We start from the raw sequence: 22,388 nt of genomic DNA, 5'->3' as shown, positions 1-22,388 counted from the left end.
TTAATTTTATACATTCATGGTTGAAACATTGTGAACATTGAGGAATGCTGATGATGTTATTTGCAATAACATTTCTTCAAGTGTCTTCACACATTTCCTGGAGAATTGTTAATATTTATATTTATCAGAAAGCACGTTCATAAGTTACTACAATTCGGTTACCATTTACATTTAACCAAAGCCCATATATATGAGTAGATTATGTTCAGATTCGCTCAGGAGAATCTGCAAAATACTATCATCTGCAAAATGTATTTAACCTGATAGAGTCAACACACACGTTTTCGTAATGTTAAACATGAATGGAAATGATTATAAAACAGATAAACACCACATAAAATGGAATTTGGATACAAATAGAGCTACTTTAACTTTTACTTGAGGCAATTTCCAATTAAGGTATTTTAAAATTGTATAACGATAGAGTATTTTATACAACACTGACAGTTTTTACACCCATATGCATCTATAAAAAAAGTATTTATATAGAAAATCCTCTTTATTCAAACACTACTAAGCAACTAAATGGCCTCTGGGGCCAAAACACAGCTTTGTGTGGACATCCACCTATATTAAGTGCTTCACATTATAATTATACATACAGTACAAATATGTTACCATAATTATCCAAAATATGTGTACAATGCATGAAAAAGAATACAATAATATTAAGAAATAAATGGATGACCCTGTTTTGAGATACAATTCAATTAGATTTGAAATGTAGATATTCTTTAGCAATTATTAAACAAACATAATTTACAATATGAACATAAATAGTTCACCAAATTTACGGTAAGTAACAAAAATGTATTGAAATATTGCCACTTTTTCAAAATGCCATATTGTTTTTCTTGGCATCTAAATATGGCAGATATTGGAAGAACAGAATTACATCTATAGAAGTGAAAAGCTGAAATGACACATTTTGAAAGCAAAACATTTGTCAGTGGCATTAAAATCTTCAAGTAAAACTTTTTTTTTTTGTTCACTTATACAGAGCATTGACAAATATGTGGTTCCCACCACTACATTTGATAAGTATAGCAACTGTTATATCTAGCAATAATCAAAATGTGCAGACAGGAGTTACACTTTAAGTATGAAGCTATGGGAATTCTATGCAACTGTGGTCCAATTTACAGGTCCAATTCATCAATAATGGCTCAGTTAAACTCTGAGAGTTCTCAGTTTTCCCAGTCCGCCCAAGGGTTGCTGAACAATTTAACCACCATGCATTGCTTTAAGGCATAATGCTTTAAACAAACACACAATTGCGGTAGACACCACTATCATTGCTGTATTGTACAGGTATCTTACAACAGAAATCAACACCATGTTAACAGTGTTCCGAGATTTATAAGAGATACCTCAGAGGGAGTTGTTCAGTCCATAGGGCTTTCCATGGGGATTATCCCTCAAAAGAACATGAACTTCAGGCCTATAGAAGCAGTTTAGCCTAGGTGGAGGACTACATGTGGATTTCAATACTTAAAAGCAGCTTTCGTGTGATGCCATGTACCTGCACTGTGTGAGTCTGTGGGAGATCTTTGATGGTGGATGAAAGATGTGAAATCGTTGAGGCCAAGATCATAAGTGCTAACACCACTGCCCATGCAAAACAGAAATGTCTTGTAGGAAACTTCACAAATTGAAATTCACACAATATGCATTAATGTTCTCTATGCAGCAAGTTGCATCACAGGTGAATTCGTTGATTCCATGGCAGGCCGTCCTTAAGGGCTACTGGACACCAACTTGTTGTAGGATATAGAAGACAGTGGACTGTTCTGAACCTGAAAAATCCAACAGAGCAACATATTTGGGTCAGCTATCCCTTTAAATGCATCATCATTCAGATTCTATAATGGATTTGATCAATTGAATAATGACGAATGCTACAAGCAAAGGATTAGTTTGTCTTTGGTCTTTGACTTCAAGCCATGGCTGAAGTTTAAGAAGTTAAAGCAGTAACCAAATTTACCAAAATTTTAAAAACATGCACATTTAATCTGATGAGGAACAAGTATATCTCTTTAGCCTGTTGAGAGTCTGACTGCTTTCGTGTGTGCATTTGTGGCAATAACAGAAAATGCCTGGATGCATAATGCTAACAAGATGTGTGAGAAGGTACAGAACATATTGTGGCAACCAAATTTTACAGATAATCATACTGAACAATTATTAGCATTAAATATGAGATATGAGGAACATTTTGCCCTGAGTTACATGGTCAAGTATATAGAAACAAAAAAATCAGCTAAAGTGGCATGTCAGACCAGCCTAATCTGCCTGGTTTAGCTGGTCTGGCTGGTTTTCGAGGGGATTTGTGTACTTTTTAGCTGGTCAGGTGAAGGACCACTTTATCCTCCTGAGCCTGCGCATGACTGCTTTGTGCATTTTCCATTTCCCTGTTCGATTTGCAATTAATAGCCCCTAATAAACATGCAACAACAACAAAAATACAAATTCTAGAGCAAATCGTTTTCCGAATAATGTATGTCCACATATGTGGACAGTGGGACTATGTTTGAAATTTTAAGTAACACCAAGCTTTTTTTTTTTATCAAAGTTTTTATTATTGTATGTGTACAGAATTGTTGGTTATTCATGTTTTTGAGACGTTACAGACATTACAGCTGATTTTCTGTAAAGCTGCTTTGGAACAATCTGTATTGGGAAAAGCACAAATAAAAAGTTTGACTTGATTTGACTTTTATATAACAAAGTTTTTTATACTTTGGCAATTGTTCTCTTTTTGCACTGTCAAACAAACAAGTGACAGCCAGTGCTGATGCATTTTACAAATTAGAAATTAGCATAATTAATTCTGATACAAGTAATGGCCAGCATCGTCCAATCACTGCCAACCATGTTAAAATAAAATTATACTTTATAAATTCTAAATCTAAGTACTTATCTCATATCCTAATGCACTTGGCTTCATATGAAAGCTATAGGATGCTCCTTTGTTCCCTATTTAGTGAATGACATCCTACAGTGTGCTGTCTGTATGCACAGGTCTCAGAACAGTTCGAAATGCACCTTAATTTCATCCTAACTCCACATGAAGCCTCTGAAAGCAGAAAAATATATAAAAAAATCTCAATGTGAAAATGCACAGCATATATAGGATTTTTAATGAAAACCTTGTGCTATTGTACACATTAGTGTACATGGTGTTTAGCAGCATGGCGTTTCACGATAAACTGCTCAAATTTTAAAAATGGCATATCTGATGAAACCATACACTCAAATCTTTTGACTCAAACAGGTTTCAATGTAAAAACTTAATTAGGTTTTTTAACCAATGTAGTTTTGTTGCCGTTTCTCCCAAAGACAAACTCCGCTGTGATCAGCGCCATGTTGTTTTGTCACATGGCAGCTCAGAGTGTCCTGAACTAAGATCAGTCAGTTTAATTGAAGTTAAATTATGCTTTGCATACTGCAAAACTAAAATACAATGTCCACACATGTGTATGTGGGGTCGCTTAAGGTTAAAACCAGCTAAAACTAGCTAAAACCATCTTAGACTGGATTAAGCTTGACAACCCATTTTACTTACATAATGTGACATGTTTCAAAAAATATAGGACGGCCTTGACTTTATACATCTGGAATTACTTGGATTGTGAGATGTGGTTTCAATGTGACAGGTTAATAAAATTAAGAGATCAGCCAAAAAGGATAGTATAAGAGGCCGAGCAGGTTGTTACATATAAATGTAGTGGTCAGTTTGAATCTCCAAGATGAGCAGTATACGTCATCTTGTAGATTTGGCATTTAGCCACTTTTCTAAATAGAAACTCTACTGTATATGCACATGACCTATTTGTAGGTGTGTGAAGGTGTGGGTATGACTAACCTGGATGGATCTTCTTCTTCGGTAAAGAATCCTCTCAGTTCCACACTGTTCATTTTATTCTCAAACCATCCGTAACTAAGAGTAACCTTCAGTATGAGTGGAAAAGAAACAAAAAAAGAGACTCTACGAGTCGGTTAATGGGATAAAACATCTATTTTTCATAAAAAAAATTAAAATCTGTCATAATTTACTCATATTGTTCCAAACCCATTCTCACCTGTTTTGGGATATCACTAGGGGCAAGAAGAAGGAGGTTTTCCAGGTGAGAGTGGAACATGCTGCTATGGACCATGGAGACTCCCAGTCGCCTCTCAACTATGAAGCCCACCGTACAGTCATCAGGCAACATTATCACTGCTGAGGTCTCCTCGAACCTGGGACCACTGCATGAAGAAACAGACACACTTATATTCGGCAATTAATATGGATATAAACACATCTATTACATAACCATCTATATTTATGAGCTTGTTCAAGTGCAATTAAATTGTGTGGTAGTTTAACTAAAGAGTGTTGCACTTACGATGCAAAATACTGCCGTACAAGTCGATGTGTCAGCCAAAATTTTAATAGATGCACCACAAAATGACGTGATTGCTTCAGTCATTGCGCTTTTTATCTCACATTTGCTTTTTATGACACTACCGGTTAGGTTTCAGGTTTAGGGTAGCAAGGTCGGTTTAAAAAGAGCATTTACCGTAAAACCCTCATCTGTTTGGATGACAATATAACATGCTTTTAGCGCCACACTGTGGACATTTAATGCATAGAATCAGGCTGTTGTCATTGCTACCCAAAGGGGGAAAAAAAAGAAATATAACAGAGATCTCTTTTGGAATTTTTAAGTCAAATCTGAATGTACAAGCTCTAACATACACATACAATTATTTTCAAGATCAAAGACAATACACACACATGCTAATTCTAGGCCTCACCTTGCCCAGGGTGCCATCTTCTCTGCCAACTTCCTGCTCAAGCAGAAACCTGCCCCTCCTGTAGCAAACCAGAAATGAACTGCCCTCTAAAAAATGAGAACAGATGAGAAGTCAACCAATCAGCTTCAAGATCTTTCCAAAGATGGATAGTCATGCATTTGGTCCATGAAATATCCTTCCATTGTTCAAATCCTATGAAAAATAATTCAAGAAATTAAAAATATATAATGTTTTCATCTTGCATTTCTACAGTTCCCATATCCTTATTCCAAAGTTTGAAGAATCAAGCCCCTAAAATAATGCCGATCAGTATGACGTGTTGAACACAGGCCAGTCTGAAGCTCTAGTAGTGCAATCGGTCAGCGTGTGAAGTTCTACAGCAGTACATGCAAAGACATAGTGAGGTTGTGAGTTCAAGCCTCACCTAAAGCAGGTATTTAAAATTACAAAGCAAATTTCTCACCACACATGTACAGTATATGTACAATACTGGTTGTAATCACTTGGTGGAAAATGGGGCTAAGATACCGTACTACAAATCCATAGTTACAGTATGTATATATTGTTTGGCAGAATAGTTAGAATAGAGGCAAAATAAATATTATTATTACTAGGGCTGTCAATTAATTAACATTTTTAATCAAATTAATTACATGATGTCCCGATTAATTTATCACAATTAATCGCATTTAATCGCATACACAAATATTTGCTGAGAAAGCCCCTCATATAACAATAATTCTATATATAATGATGAAATAATTATAAATAGTTATCTTTAAATATTTAAAAATGATATATATATATATATATATTCAGATAATTAAAATGCATTACATTCTTGCAGCAGAAGAGTTCATCATTGATAAGACAAAAAGCGGCTTTAGAATACAATATATTGTTTACTACCATTTTATTGAACATGAGCCAATCATTGGCATACACTTCACAGCAATCCATTACACAAGTGAATTTATCAATCAGTACGAGATTTATTATGAGGGCTAGTTTAAGGACCCGTCAATCTACACCTGCGTCAGACATGCTTGAGTAGCATCTCGGGTGTGTTGCGTCATTAACATAAAATGTTTAGGTCACTGTTTCAAGTTAAATATAGCTTAATACTCAATCTTTAAACACATCTTGAGATCCTTTAGTTCGGATTTGCGCTCCATCAAGTGTTTTGAACGCAAGAACGTAACGAATGTCTGGTTTGTGCTGTCTGGTTGTTTTCTTCACTGTATAAACTGCGCGGCGCTCATACAGCTGAAATTTCACTTACTGTCCTCTGGAGTAAACAGGTGGTACGACAAGCTTGCATTTCTCAGGAATCTTCCTTATTACAATCCGGGGCATTTCGATTAATTGCGTCCATTTTTTTAACGCATTATTTTTAATAAAATGTATCACACTGAAATAACGTGTTAAATCGACAGCCCTAATTATTACTGAAACTTTTTGAAACACAAACCAGTCAAAATGTATTCAAAATTCTAAAAAAATATATTTTTTAAATCTCTCATCAAAATAACTAAAACAAATTCTGCTGACGTAACCAAGGCAACATGGTTGGCATAGAACAATAATAAAAACGTTCCATTGCTCAAGAGCCAATCAAATCCCAATATATAAAATCAAGTCCTGCCCTACATTATTTCTAAAATAATTTTCTGTTTCACTCAGAAATACATCATAAAAGTTAAATGCGGTAAATGCAGTTAAATGCAGATGTTGTTTCATGTTGTCTTCAAAATTATAAGACATTTCCAAGTTCAGTTCGCTCACCAATTTTACAATGCTGTTTTAGTTTAAATGTACATTTAAATATAAGAAAATATAAAATTTTGAGGATAAAGTCATAACATTACAAAAATAATGTCATATTTTAAGATTAATCTCATAATAGGCCTTTTTTAGTAAAGTTTTGAGAATAAAAGTTATAACATCTACAAGATAAAATAGTAATATATTTTGAGAATAAAGTCAAAATTACGAGATTAAAGTTGTAGTATTAAGCCTGATCTCTTGAAACGATGTGTGTTGTGAAAGACGCCATACAAATTAACTTGACTTATTTCTAATTTTTACTTCATTTTCTAAATATTACTTTATTCTCGCAATATTACAACTTTAATCTCATAATGCTAAGACTTTAATCTTATAATGCAACAACTTTATTCTTGTAATTTTCACTATCCTTAAAATATTGAGACTTTATTCTCACAATATTATGACTTTAATAATGTTTCAACTATTGTTAAAATCTTATGACTTTAATCCTGTAATTGTTACTTTATTTTCTAATATAACTTTATTCTGGCAATATTACGAATTTAATCTTGTAATGCTATGACTTAAATCTCATAATGCTACAACTTTATTGTCGTAATTTTGAATTTATTCTCAAAATATTATGATTTTATTCTCATAATGTTTTGACTTTATTCTCAAAATATTACAACTTCATTCTCGCAATATTACGAATTTAACACCGTAATGCTACAAATTGAATTCTATGAATATTTTTACCATTTTTACTTTATTCTCAAAATAGTACGTCTTGATTCTCGCAATATAATGACTTTAATCTCAAAGTAATACCACTTTATTCTTATAATGCTATGACTTTATTCTCGTAATTTTGACTTAAAATATTACAACTTTATTCTTGTAATTTTAGTACTTTAGTACTTACAATATTATGACTTTAATATTGTTATGCTACAGATTTAATTACAAAATGCTACAGCTTTATTCTAGTAATTTTGACTTTATTCTCAAAATATTACTATTTAATTCTCTTCTTGTTACGACTTTATTCTCAAAATTATAAATTATTTTTATTTTAACCTGGCACTAAATCACTGTTGAATCAACTTTGACATAACCCTTGTGAAACAGAAAATGAAATACTGTAGACTAGTTGTTTAACCAAAGTTATGTAAAGCTGCCAGCAGAGTTCTCCCCCTCTAAGCCCTTAATGCATACAGTATCTACTCTCCATTTATTTTATGTTCCATGTACTCTGAGCAGGTTTGTCATCATGCAGCGTTCTGTGAAGCATTATCAGTGATGGGGGAATAAATCTGAACCGTGACCTTTCACTCGGCCCCCCATCCGTTTATCCCTCCTCCGTAGCCATTACCCTAAAGGTTCTACACAATCCTCTTCAGTCCTCTCATCCTTTTCATCTTCTTCTGCCCCTGTAAGTAGTTGTGGTCTGTCCAGCAATATGTATAAATGTGGACATAAACATCACAGAGGACACACATGGAGAAAGATATTCCTATCTAGTCTGGGGTGTGTTTACCAGAACAAAAGCGCACTTTGGATTCAATGGCCTTTGAGGGTCCATCTGTGAGACAGCAGTCTGTTATATACAGGGGAAGACATGCAGGGACGTAGCAAAGAGAGCATGCAAAATGGATGAAGAAGAATATATAGTGTCAAACTTCAACACCTTTTGCAAATCTGCAATTAACGGCAAAACAATTATGCGATTAATCGCGATTAAAAATATTAATCGACTGACTCATTAATAATTGTACCTATGCATAGTATAATTTCTCATTTCTTTTTTTAGATTTTGTGTATATTTGGTTCAGATATGTTAATGACTGTTTTTCTGTGGATTTCACCCATACAGGTTTGTGTCAAGACAAAAAATACACTTTTCGTCCAATATAAAGAAAGAAAACAAAAATATTGTTTCAAATGACAAGCAGCTGGTCTACTTGTAACAGGTAAGTTGAAAAATTACAAACAGTCCATTTATGTATTTGGCAGACACTTTGATCTAAAATTACTGACAGTACATTCAAAGGTATACATGTTTTATTATTATTATTATTATTTATTTATTGTAGTATGTGTGTTCTTTGGGAATTGAACCCATGACCTTGGCATTGCCAGCACCACATTCTACACACACACAGACACACTTGCTCCTAAACAGATACATTTTTTATAATCTAATCTGGCAGTCATAAAAGGTACTTTGCTTTCATTATATTGAGCAGAGGAAAAGTCTAGTATGGGCCATGTTTCATTTTTATTACCCAGATGCCACTGTGGTCCAAGAGGTCAAGTAAAAAAAAGAGAGTGAGAGCGACAGGTTGAAGAAACTTAAATTGAATGGCTCGACTGTTCCTTTAGGCCTTACCCATACACATTTGTTGACACACACCACTGCAGGAGCAGGTCCCCGGAGTGCATGTTAAGGCCAAAGTAATAACCATTGATGTGTGATGGGAACAGACAGGGCCAAACACTATTTGGGGCCACTGTAGATAGCCAAGACACCAAAACATAAGTTTAAATTAACTGTCATTGCTTATTGTGCCTGATGGGTTGAACTCTAGTTTACTCAGACAGTATTGATTCATGGATAGTTTTATCTTCCCTTGCTGCACATTAAAACAAATTTTCCAAATCAATAAGCAATAAAGTTCTAATCACTGATTGATCCCAGGAGATGAAGTTAATTCATCTACCGGTTTATTGCAGAAAAATATTGGTGAAGGTTAGTCAGTGGAAAAGAGGGGGAATAAAGAAGGGTCAGAAGTCCTTTCAGGCTTTAAAAATCAATAATTATTCTTAGTTTATAAATAATAGTTAAGCAGAACCAGCTAAATTACTTGTGTAGAATGTCTGAAAGAGCAACATTGATTATGAAGATAAGAAATATGGGATAATGACCATCTTATTTCCTTCCAGAAGCTCCTGCGCTTTCATTGGTCGATCCAGGCTCGGCTTGCCCACATAGATATCGCTGTCCACTGGGAAGGCTGAGAGGACAGAGAGCAGGGCTCCAGGGTTCAAGTAGTTATCATCATCAACATGACACAACCATCTGCAGCAAAAAAAATGATGTTTTAAACATACTTATGATATGCTGTATTATTATTTTCTCTCCTCCTTGAAAGTGATATTAGGAAGCTAAATTATAAATAAATGGTATGCATATTTTGTTTTGGGGTGAATTTTAGAAACGGGTTGCAAAATTGCAACGCTAAGCATTTAAAATATTTTCTTTTTTGACAATAAAGGAAAGCTTTGAATTCAAAACACACAATTCAACACACAAGTATATAGAAAATAATATATCACAAGCAGCAAGGGTAAATTCATGAAAAGTTAAGACATGTGACTATCTAAAACATTGAGGACTGTTCATTTTGATATTGTATTTGCTAGTATAATCAAAATAATAAAAAGAAAACCCATCTCAATGTAATATGGTATATTTGAAAACCAAGTTTTTTCAAGAACAGCGCAGATAACAGCTGAAAATAATTTGTAATAGTTTATCTACTGTATGATTTACTGAACAGGCTTAATTGTGTGAAAATAGATATATATATAGACATTATCAAACTATTATTTGTTAAAGTTTAGCATTTTAAAATTTATTTGAAGTGTCAGTTTTTACAGTTTATGTCATTATGCTTGTCATCAAACCTGACCATGGTGTTACAAAGAGAAGACGCAGAACAAGCATTTTTGAACAATATTTTAATTTTATTTCAGAATCAGAGTAATCATTTTGCAATTTCAAACTTTCTATAGTAAACATTTATTTTGCAAACATGTGTGTGTGTGTGTGTGTGTGTGTGTGTGTGTGTGAGCGTGTATTTATCACTTTGTGGGGACCAAATGTCCCCATAAGGATAGTAAAACCCGAAATTTTTGACCTTGTGGGGACATTTTGTCGGTCCCCATGAGGAAAACAGCTTATAAATCATACTAAATTATGTTTTTTGAAAATGTAAAAATGCAGAATGTTTTCTGTGAGGGTTAGGTTTAGGGGTAGGGTTAGGTTTAGGGGATAGAATATAAAGTTTGTACAGTATAAAAACCATTATGTCTATGGAAAGTCCCCATAAAACATGGAAACACAACATGTGTGTGTGTGTGTGTGTGTGTGTGTGTGTGTGTGTGTGTGTGTGTGTGTGTGTGTGTGTGTGTGTGTGTGTGTGTGTGTGTGTGTGTGTGTTGAGTGTGCCAGATTGCTGATAACAGCTGGAAAACAACAGTTAACTTGTTGATGCCCTGGTTCTCTGTGTATGTGTGTGTGTGTGTGTTATGATCTAAACCCTTCATTTCTGAGTATGTATGTTTAACATTGAAATAATTTACTTGGTTTTATTTGAAAAATGTAAAAAAAAAAGCTCTATGTTATAGTCTCACCAGTTCATTCTTGTGTATAAGTGTGTTTGTGTGTGAGAGAGTGTGTATGTTTTGCACTGAGGATATTTTAGAGTCTCACCCTGTAATTGCTGTCTGTTTTTGTTCTGCATTTTGGCTGATTTATTGATTGTACTTGACAGATAAAAAAAATGCCTCTGTTTTTTGGTCTTTCCATTCATTTTCAATGGTTGGTCAGTATTGACCGTGAATACAAAAGATTTTTTTCCAGAACATTTAGACTTATCGAATCAAGCAAAAAAAAGAACATCTTATGTTCAGATGGCAAATGGAGGAAAAGTCACCAAGTCTTGTACTGCTCAGAAAAGGAAGCCATTTTCATTGAATTAAAACCATAGAAGGGTTAATTGCTTTCAACCCATGGTTTTCAAAAAGGGGGGCACCAGAGCTTGTCAGGGGAGGCGTATAGATTGATGATACATTCACCAAAAATGTATTGTCACGCTAAATGAAAATTATTAGCTTAATAGACCATATTCCAGCTTAATAGACCGTAGCTTTATGTCATTATAATACATATAAATGCGAGAGCACATCCATGATGAACCCTTTGCACGAGCGCAAATTTGTCAGCTCACATGCAGATTTCCTTCGTTCTCGCACAAAACATAAAAGTGCACTCAAATATATGCTGCTCTCTTATGAAATCTCCCTGCTCTCGCTCATAGAGTGTGTGTGCACACTAAAACATGTCTTGAGCATTTGCACATTTATTATAAAGCCATATAGCTCTGTCTCTCTTCATCCGTCAAGACGTGATATCTGGTCGATGTGTCTTCATGTGTTTGAGACAAGTGCAGTTTCATATGGAGACAGACACTGGCTCATGTGATGTGAGTTTTTCACAAATATGCAATATCATGCATTTTTAATAAAAAATAATGGTGCAATATAATTAATAGAAATATGCATAGGTATTAATCGCTCACAAGTGTATGACATATGGCCGAATGAGCCTGTCAGACTGAATTTAAGGTTATTGAACATCACTGGTAAGTTTCTCCAACGACTGAAATATGATGAATTTTGATATTATAACACTAGAGGAAAATGCCTGATAAAACTTCAAATAATGGCCAGAATGTACTGCTGTTTTTAGTGGAAGAAAGATATTTTTGACATAGCATAAGTTATCTTATTTATTATTAACTTGGCTATTGCATAGGCCTATATACAACATTATTGAATGTATATAAACCTAAAATCCAAATTGACCAATGAAAATTAGCCTAATGAATGTTCCTAGTATTATTGTTACTTCTTTATCAGTGCATTTATTACAGACAAATACAATTATTTTAGAAGTTTGACTTTCTCAGCTTCTCTGTTATTGATGTAATTGAGGCTGCATGGGCCATGAAAATGAATATTAACTAATAATATTATATCTGTGTTTTCATGATCCAATTAAATCTCAATGGATTAAATCCATATTTTCCAATTCATATTTACTCATGGGGGCGTGGTCATGTGTCGGTCTGCGGGAGAGAGTGAGAGTGGTAAGGCTCATCACCTGGCGTGCCTTTTAAGTCTCTCTCCACCATCACTATATTGAGAGACAGGTGTTAGAGAAAGTTATGAACCAGGTGACGAGCCTTACCACTCTTTCTCTCTCTCTCTCTCTCGCTCTCTCTCGCAGTCTGACACATGACCACGCATGACCCGCCCCCATAATTAACCCAATTAATTTTCAATTTTAAAACCCAATCAATTTCACAGCTCAAAAATTATTAAGTGACTAACTTTTTATCGGAGGCCATGAAGTGGTCGTACTCAGCAGCCATTTTGCAGGAAAGAGCCTGATGACTGTGTTCAGGGGAGCAGTTCGTGACGACAATATTGAATCCTGCAAAACACGTAATGTAATGAGTGATCATTCCTGCCGCAAATATAAAAAACTTCCAGACAAATCCTGCAGAAGTTGGAATTACTGATGGCATAAGAACGATCTACCTTCAGAGGAAATATCTTCATCGGGAGTGTCCGTGAAAATGTATGTCTGTAAAAAAGAAATAAACGCACTTGTAAGTAGCCATCGTTACTAATTTATAATGCTAAGAGGTCAGCCAATTTAAAAGTCCCCATGTTTTTTTTTCTTTTAGTTCAAGTATGTTTGCTTTGAGGCCATCTACAGGTGAAACTCGAAAAATTAGAATATCGTGCAAAAGTTCATTAATTTCAGTAATTCAACTTAAAAGGTGAAACTAATATATTATATAGACTCATTACAAGCAAAGTAAGATATTTCAAGCCTTTATTTGATATAATTTTGATGATTATGGCTTACAGCTTATGAAAACCCCAAATTCAGAATCTCAGAAAATTAGAATATTGTGAAAAGGTTCAGTATTGTAGGCTCAAAGTGTCACACTCTAATCAGCTAAACACCTGCAAAGGGTTCCTGAGCCTTTAAATGGTCTCTCAGTCTGGTTCAGTTGAATTCACAATCATGGGGAAGACTGCTGACCTGACAGTTGTGCAGAAAACCATAATTGACACCTCCACAAGGAGGGAAAGCCTCAAAAGGTAATTGCAAAAGAAGTTGGATGTTCTCAAAGTGCTGTATCAAAGCACATTAATAGAAAGTTAAGTGGAAGGGAAAAGTGTGGAAGAAAAAGGTGCACAAGCAGCAGGGATGACCGTAGCCTGGAGAGGATTGTCAGGAAAAGGCCATTCAAATGTGTGGGGAGCTTCACAAGGAGTGGACTGAGGCTGGAGTTACTGCATCAAGAGCCACCACACACAGACGGGTCCTGGACATGGGCTTCAAATGTCAAACGTCTTACCTGGGCTAAAGAAAAAAAGAACTGGTCTGTTGCTCAGTGGTCCAAAGTCCTCTTTTCTGATGAGAGCAAATTTTGCATCTCATTTGGAAACCAAGGTCCCAGAGTCTGGAGGAAGAATGGAGAGGCACACAATCCAAGATGCTTGAAGTCCAGTGTGAAGTTTCCACAGTCTGTGTTGGTTTGGGGAGCCATGTCATCGGCTGGTGTTGGTCCACTGTGCTTTATTAAGTCCAGAGTCAATGCAGCCGTCTACCGGGACATTTTAGAGCACTTCATGCTTCCTTCAGCAGACAAGCTTTATGGAGATGCTGACTTCATTTTCCAGCAGGACTTGGCACCTGCCCACACTGCCAAAAGTACCAAAACCTGGTTCAATGACCATGGTATTACTGTGCTTGATTGGCCAGCAAACTCGCCTGACCTGAACCCCATAGAGAATCTATGGGGCATTGCCAAGAGAAAGATGAGGCATGAGACCAAACAATGCAGAAGAGCTGAAGGCCGCTATTGAAGCATCTTGGTCTTCCATAACACCTCAGCAGTGCCACAGGCTGATAGCATCCATGCCACGCCGCATTGAGGCAGTAATTAATGCAAAAGGGGCCCAAACCAAGTACTGAGTACATATGCATGATTATACTTTTCAGAGGGCCGACATTTCTGTATTTAAAATCCTTTTTTTTTTATTGATTTCATGTAATATTCTAATTTTCTGATATTCTGAATTTGGGGTTTTCATAAGCTGTAAGCCATAATCATCAAAATTATATCAAATAAAGGCTTGAAATATCTTTGCTTGTAATGAGTCTATATAATATATTAGTTTCACCTTTTAAGTTGAATCACTGAAATTAATGAACTTTTGCACGATATTCAAATTTTTCGAGTTTCACCTGTATATGCTAGTGTACACTAAAAGATGACTTTTGCAGATATATTGTTCATATTAACATAATTTACAGTCTTTCTCTATAAAAATGACCAAAGCTACTGTTGACTCATCTTGCACTCAGGACCGTGTTAACATTTTTGTCTAATCAAATGTTCTCCAGAATTAGCAAGCATGTCCTGCCCCCTAATGCCACCTGACAAAGACTAGAAATGGCAAGTAGCGAATCATGGTTTATGGCTGTCAAATAAACCAAAGACTTTTGATTTTTTTCTTTTTTTTTTAAAGGGGACAAACCTTTTATATCCCACCCCAACTTCCTGTTTTAATTGGCAATACATCAACACAGTAGAGAAAAGTGCAATTGTTAAGCTGTATCTTTGGGACTTTAAAGCCAGTTTAAATCGAGGACCCCCTTGAAAACGAGATGTTTCATCTCAAGGGGTTATCCTCAACAATAAAAATTCAAATCTAATGGTGGGGGTGTGTGTGTGGGGGGCACATACTAAAGTAAAGTGTAGTATATGGTCACTTAAATGAAATGTAATTGATAAGGAGATTTGTGTACAATGCTACAGTTAGTCAACTCGGTATAATGGCACTTTTCCACCGCGCAATTGCGCTCTTGTAGTCTCTGTGTCTGGGCCAGACTAAGGCAATACTGTAAAACTATTTCATTGTTAGATTGGTTTACAGTATTGCCTTAGTCTGGCCCAGACACAGAGACTGCAAAAGTGCAAACTGAATGAAATCCCAGTTTCAGCCTTAGTTTATATATATAAATATATAAGATATATATATATATATGAGATCAAACTTTTGACTCTTAGGACAATAAGAGGGACTTGTACACAACTATTACACAAGGCACAAACATTCATTGATATCTTATTATTAGTATTTGTTGTTATTACTATTATTATAGAAGTTGAGTTACGCTTCATGCTACCCTTAAATGAATCTGTGCCCCACATGGGCCACCCCAGTCAAAAAAGTCTGGACACACCACTGATGCCCCCCTGCCATAGTCCTTGGGAATAGGCGGAATAATGAAACTTAAAGATCAATGCAACAGTCATCAAAGCCAATGGGCCACTTCGAGAGGAAACAGCCCACTCGCACCCTGAGCTCCTTCATAAATCATATGGCTGAATCTTTAGCACTCATTTAGGCTTGACAGTAGAGCTAAAGGGAGGTGAATGATGACAGCGGCTCATAAAGGACAAAGAGTGAAACCACAAGAGAAATGGCCATTAGTGACATAATGAAGTGAAACATGTGGAGAAGGAACCTCTATTTTGTCTCCTTAACTAGTTGTGAGAAAAGGAAATAGGCTCAAATGGGATGAATGAAATGGCAAAGTGGTGCAAACCTAAGAAAGAGGGTTGGAGATGTTAGACCTCACAATAGGATGGATGATAAAAGCAGAAAGAATCCACTAAACAAGCATGCCATAGAGTACTTTAGCTCATAACATCCAATAAGGTCTACAATACTGAGCTATTCATTAGCATTTCCATTCATTGTTTGGCTGGCACAAGACCCCCAGAAGTACATGATTTTAAATATGCACTACATACACTCATCGACGACTTTATTAGGAACACCTGTACACCTACTTAGTCATGCGAAAATCTTATCAGCCAATCCTGTGGCAGCATTGAAATGCCTAAAATCATGCAGAAATGGGTCAGGCACTTCAGTTAATATTCACATCAAACATTAGAATGGGGAAAATGTAATCTCAGTGATTTCGACCGTGGTATTATTGCTGGTGCCTGTGTAACGGGAGCCAGCTGGTAGGTAGCTGTGCAGTGTGTAAACCTCACTCTCCTGACCTCTCCTGACCCCTATATAATGAAGATATAAAGACAATTATAAATGTAAAAATACTAATTATAATGATGATAATAATCACTGAAAAATAAATCATGGTTCGAGGTGAAAGTGTTTTTGTATTATTTTATGTTTTAAACACAGATGTATAGACTGCAGAGTTGCGTTCACAATGAACTGCTCTGTGGAAATAAAGTGAACTAAACTCAAAGCACCTCCTGAGCTGAGATGTCTGAGGTAATTTGCAGCACTCTTAGACCATATTATTCTTGCAAAAACAAATTCAGAATACAGAAACAAAGAGTGAGAACCTTTTACATTGCATATTCCACGAGACTGCACACCTCCTTTTACTTTTAAAAAATGTGGTTGTTGTTTCACTCTGTTCCTGTTTCCTCTGCTCAAGACTTCCTCTCTATCAGATAGACTTCTGTTTTGTCATTGTTTCAAAACTTAGTCTGCGGCCATCGCTTCCTCTTATTAGAACTGAGGCAAAGGGAACACACACATGTGCAGACACACTATTCAACTAGGGTGACCATATGTCCTCTTTTTCCTGGACATGTCCTCTTTTTCTGGCCGGGATTTCTAAATTTGTCTGGGATTGGGCTTTAGTTGCATTATGATGTGCATCTGGTCTAATACTTCATTATGTGTGCATGCTATTTGCATTGCTTTAACCCGTCTTTGTAAGTCCCACCTTCTCGCACACCAATTGGTCGATTGCAAGAGGCTTGCAGCAACAATTGGCCAAATTCCTGCCTGTCAATCTCACCGTGAACCCATGAAGCACTGTTGTGTTCTGCATCAAACAGTTGCTTGACAGTAGCAGCAAATGAAAGCTGAGTGGAAACAATGCCCAAACAAGTGCACATTTACAGAAGATTTGAACAAATTCCTATGCTTTCGTGCAGGTCGAGATCCGTGGGAATGTATGACAAAGCTGGCACTTATGTGTCAGCTGCTAATAAAGGTGCAAGTGATTTAGAAGCACACTTTAGCTCTGCAAAGCATAAAGGGTCAGCAAAAGATGAAAGTTCATCAGGTAAATGAACAGACTACTTTTTGCAACCAGGTAAAATTGTGATCACATGGCTTCATTTTCCATTGCCATTCAAAATAATAGTAATAGTAAATGAAGGCACACTCAAGGCATCAACTAAATTATTTTAGTACATGGACATTCAAAAGAATGTTGAAAATTTGTATTTATTTATAGATATTTATGTTATGCTAATAGTGTGTCTTTTTCACTGTATTAAATTCTGCATTCATAGTAACACTGTTTTGAACCCTATTTTTCTATCCCATAGACTAACCGTGCGTTCAGACCAGAGGTGGCGAGAGCGTCAAAATTTGCTCTGGCTGCCCTGCCAACAACGCTTTCGGACGCTCTGACGTATTTGAAATAGGCGGCAACGTTCGTTGAGAATGTTTGGTTTCGTAAACTATATTTAAAGGGGCCACAAAACATCCATGTCGACTGGTATCTTTTTGCCGATATATCAAAAGTAGCGTATATCACTCATGAAATATTTTAATATATTATTATATAATATTATATAAACCATAATATCCACTTCATCAACTCACCTGGCACACCAAAAATGTCAGACATCTTTGTCCACGCATCGTTTTTTATTATTATTTATATCCCTGTAAGCAAACAGGGACAGATCATATATTACGGGAAAACCCGCCACGGCAATAATCAGTTTCTCCTCCATTTTGTCTTCGGAACTATTGTTTGGTGGGAACCAAAGTTTACACGGTTGTGTTCTCTAGACTTCGCTAGAGCGGAGCACTTCTATACTCCAATAGGTTGCCTCTGAACCGCGTCAAAGCTCATTACCATAATGTTGGCTGCACTTGAACTTTCCTCTGACGCCCCCACCGCCCAAGACTCGCCGCGTCTCGCCGGTGAGAGACGCTGGCTGTCATAGAAAATGTATGACTTCCGGTCAATTTGACGCTCTCGACGCCTCTGGTCTGAATGCATGGTTAGGCCATGTCCACTCTAATCCGTTCAAGTTTGAAACTTTCCGTTTCCTAATGTCACCGTTTTCCAAAATATGTAGTTATGTAGAGCTTTTCGCAAATCTAACACTGTTCCAGAATGGATGAGAGGTATAAACATAAAAAATGTATGTGTTTTCAAACAAACATTATTTAGGGAGGATGTGGCCTTACATTAGAGGGACTGAAGCCATATCTATGGTCATATCATAAAGACTTGGGTTCTTTTGATTTGGGCCAGTTTTGGTGCCCGCAACAAGCTGGTAACCAATAGCAACATCATAGCAATCATGGCGGTTAATTTTCCATAGGCAAGAAAATTTACAACTTTTTTATTCATATTTAAAATTAGTCACTGAAAGAAAACTATATCTGCAATTGCCTATAACAACTGCATGTTTGACTTGAGGACAACGAACACTTCCTCACCACAGTCACCATTTACTCATATTTAAACCTAGGTGGCATTTTTTTAACAAAAAGCAGAAGCAGAGAATTTTTTTAATCTGTTGCCTCTACAAGAGCCAAAATTTAGCACAAAACTTTCACATCAAAGTCAAGTTTCATGCAAGTTTCAGTCTCGCTTAAATTGGGAAACTGCTGAACAGAATGGGAGTAATTTCTTCCACACAAAAACAGCTTATTAGTATGCGATACAAGACGAAATCTAGCCCCTAGCATTTGCAAACGTTGTCTTTGATTGTACAAGTATTTGGATCAGCAGCACCACTGTTTCGCACTTGTCATCTTATATTTAGTGTGATGGCTGCTCCTTTGAAAGTGTTACATTCTGAGTCGCATTTTGGGAATTTGCTTTGACAAGCCACTCAGAGATAACACTTGGCAAGTCCAATCACTGACATCTTCCCAAAGTACTGGCGTTGTTAGTGCCTGCCAAAGTATGAGTTTGTATGAGTGTGAGTGTGTGCGTGCGTGTATAAGCATGTGTTAAGCCCAAAGTATACTTTGGTCACACGTTAATGCTAGGTGTCTGTGTATGGGATACATGACGATTTCTTCATCAGCAGAGTGCTAGAGCACTGAATGCACATGGCAGAATTGTTCTAACCGCACATACACTGAACGCAAAGCATTCGCATAAGCATGGAGTTATTTGCACTCGTTTGTGAAACCACAAGGTGGCAACGCTCACCATTGTGCCGTTGTCGCTAAACAATAGGAGACAAATATGGAAACAACAACAGTGGATGTTCATGTTAAGAGAGCATGTTTGAGGAGGTCTGGAGATACCTGCATTTGTATTACTCGAGTTACACAAAGGAATACAAAGACATCTTTATGGGTATAAACTCTTGAAGATAAATAGACCAGTTTCACATAGCAGTCTTAGCGTGCATGTCCCAATCTCTTGTGTATGTGCGACCAGTCAAATCATGTATAATTTGAAACGCTAAGCATTCGCATCAAAACCGAAGTACACTTTTGGCTTTAGTACTTTAGACTGACTTTGTTCTGCTTCTTAATGTCATGTCACAGCAAGCCAGAGTCAACTTTCTAATCTAACATTTAGAGTTTTAATGGATGTCCATTAAATGGAGCATTCAGTATTTTCTTCAGCTTGTATTTATGCTGCCTTCATGTGCTATCGGAATTATTGTATATACGAGTTTCCCCACTCAGAAGTTGCACATTATTGACCCCTCAAGTCGTAATCATGACTGGTAAACTCTGAAATAATTTTGATACTTGAGGTTCTGAAGTTGTTAGGAGTCATAAACGTTCAACATAGCACGAATACGGTTTCTGTAGTGAATGACAGGTTTTATTCATTTTTCTAAATAAAGCTAATCGTTAGCGATTGCCTTTCGGTCATATTCATTTATGTATATCAGCATCAATTTGATGCATGTTGTACATTTTTACACTGTAAAATTAGCTTGTATTTCACCAGAATTCCATTATCTTCAGTAAGCTAACCAAGTAATAAGAATTATGGTGTCAAAATTTGTTTCCTTAAGAAATATGTCCATGTTTCCTGTTCATTCCGCCAACAAAGCACTTGAACTCATACTCATTATTACCACTTCAGAAGTGGGAAGTAGGATCATTCCGATTGCACATGAAGGCAGCATTACCATGCATCTTTGAAAGTTGATTTAAGTTATTTTGAATTTCTTTTCCCTCAATCATTATTCACTTTGTTTTTTTGGAGAAAAAAAAACTATGAAATTATTTCTACCCCTGGTTACAGGGCAACTATTGCTGAGTTAGAGGATGTAGACACAATGTTCTTGTCTATAATCGAGCACAGGAAGGATGAAACAGAAAATGGGGCAGATTTCTGCATTTAATGCACTCGTTCATGGGCCAATCTCGTGGCATGGTGCCAACATTAATAAAATTCACTACAGTGGCTCTTCAAATGTGAACTATGAATTGACTTGTTTAATTCATGTTTAATTAATTTTTATAAACAAAAATACCTGAAATCTGACTTTGTCAGTTGGCGGGTAAATTTCTTAGGCGTCACTTACTGTGGGTGAGTTACCACAAAAGCAGTCATAACAATCCTGTCTGGTTTTGGCAATGAGTAAGTCTGAGGTTTTTCACCTGTGTGCTTTTACCCGAATGTTTGCACACATAGCAACTTGTTGATGGCACAGGATGTGCATACGTCTGCCAGCTATGTGAACGAGCATCCTGTGACATCAACAGATGTTATCAACAGAGACAGCAGCTCGGATTGTGATGTAAAAAGAGAACCATGACCCATATAATGACGAAGAGCAGGGCCAAAACCACTGAAGGGAACACACACCCACCTAATATTTAGAATATTAGTCCATCAACATGGGTTTTTCAGTAACATATTCTTAAACTTTAACATTTAGTCCCCCCATTGTCTTGTCTATTTGGTTACATCCTTCAAGAAACACTTACATGGTCTTTAGTCCTGGTGATCCAGGTCTCCAAAAGAAGAGCAAGGCGGGATTTGTGGAACCTTCCAGTTGTTTTCACCGCAATGAAGATCTCATTGAGTTCTAATGGTGACTTTGGCTTTGTTTCCCTCCATTTGTCCATTTTTGGCTTGTGTTCTTTAGTTGCAACATCTCTATGTTGATTTACAGCTGTGGTAATTGATGTAGATGGTGCCTGGCTCCTTATACTTTCGTGCGCAAGATGCGCACTGGTTTGTTGGTCACTCCGGGTGCGCAGTTGTAAATCCAGTAAAACCAGGATGAAGAGAGACAGAGCAACGAAAGGAAGAGCATGAAATAGTCTCCTCAAGATCATCTTCTAAAATATTTGAGTGACTTTTGGCCACATGTTATAGCTGGCGACATTTAGTCTCAGATTTGGGCGTCTTCTTGGACGTTTGTAAAATAGATAATAATAATAAAACACAACAAAACCCTGTTGGAGTGTACAATACGAGTCATTGCTATTAGTTATTATTATCTAAGCGCATCGGTACATACTGGTGTTCAGTTAAAAATCCGAAGTCCTGAATAGTTTTTAGGTGCCCTTGAATAACCATAACTGTTTGACGAAACAAAAACGAGAACTTTGACTTGCGCACGGTTATATAGGCCTACTCATTAAAAATGGAAATATTGTAAACCACCGCGGATTCTATCTGTTGCCCCATGCGTACTGCCAGAGGGCAGGATGAGGGAACTGTCACTCATTCACTTTCGGGCTTCGCAAACTTTTACCCACCGCCCACTTTCCACACTGACGAGCCGATGGTGACTGATAAAAGCCCGGTTGTTCTTATCGGCTGAGTGCAAATATGAACTAATTTCCCATTGAAGGCTATAGTGTTTTGGTGGAAACTATGGTTACAATGGTAAATATTCCGAAGTTTCAACATAGTACTGATGGTACATCAA

General features: G+C 36.5%; 1 protein-coding gene across 1 annotated transcript; it reads right to left on the bottom strand.

The window, feature by feature from the left end:
• Positions 1–498: 498 nt before the first annotated feature.
• Positions 499–22,162, bottom strand: LOC127641184 (beta-1,3-N-acetylglucosaminyltransferase manic fringe-like). Its single transcript, XM_052123993.1, has 8 exons — positions 21,436–22,162; positions 12,961–13,006; positions 12,751–12,853; positions 9,499–9,652; positions 4,801–4,886; positions 4,083–4,248; positions 3,866–3,951; positions 499–1,796 (listed from the first exon to the last, which is right to left on the bottom strand). The coding sequence occupies exons 1-8, from the start codon at positions 21,787–21,789 to the stop codon at positions 1,700–1,702; spliced, it is 1,092 nt and encodes a 363-aa protein (XP_051979953.1). The 5' UTR covers positions 21,790–22,162; the 3' UTR covers positions 499–1,699.
• Positions 22,163–22,388: the final 226 nt, after the last annotated feature.

This window comes from Xyrauchen texanus, chromosome 50 (genome assembly GCF_025860055.1).
Source record: "Xyrauchen texanus isolate HMW12.3.18 chromosome 50, RBS_HiC_50CHRs, whole genome shotgun sequence".
Lineage (NCBI taxonomy): Eukaryota > Metazoa > Chordata > Actinopteri > Cypriniformes > Catostomidae > Xyrauchen > Xyrauchen texanus.
This window is presented reverse-complemented; position numbering and strand designations above follow the sequence as displayed.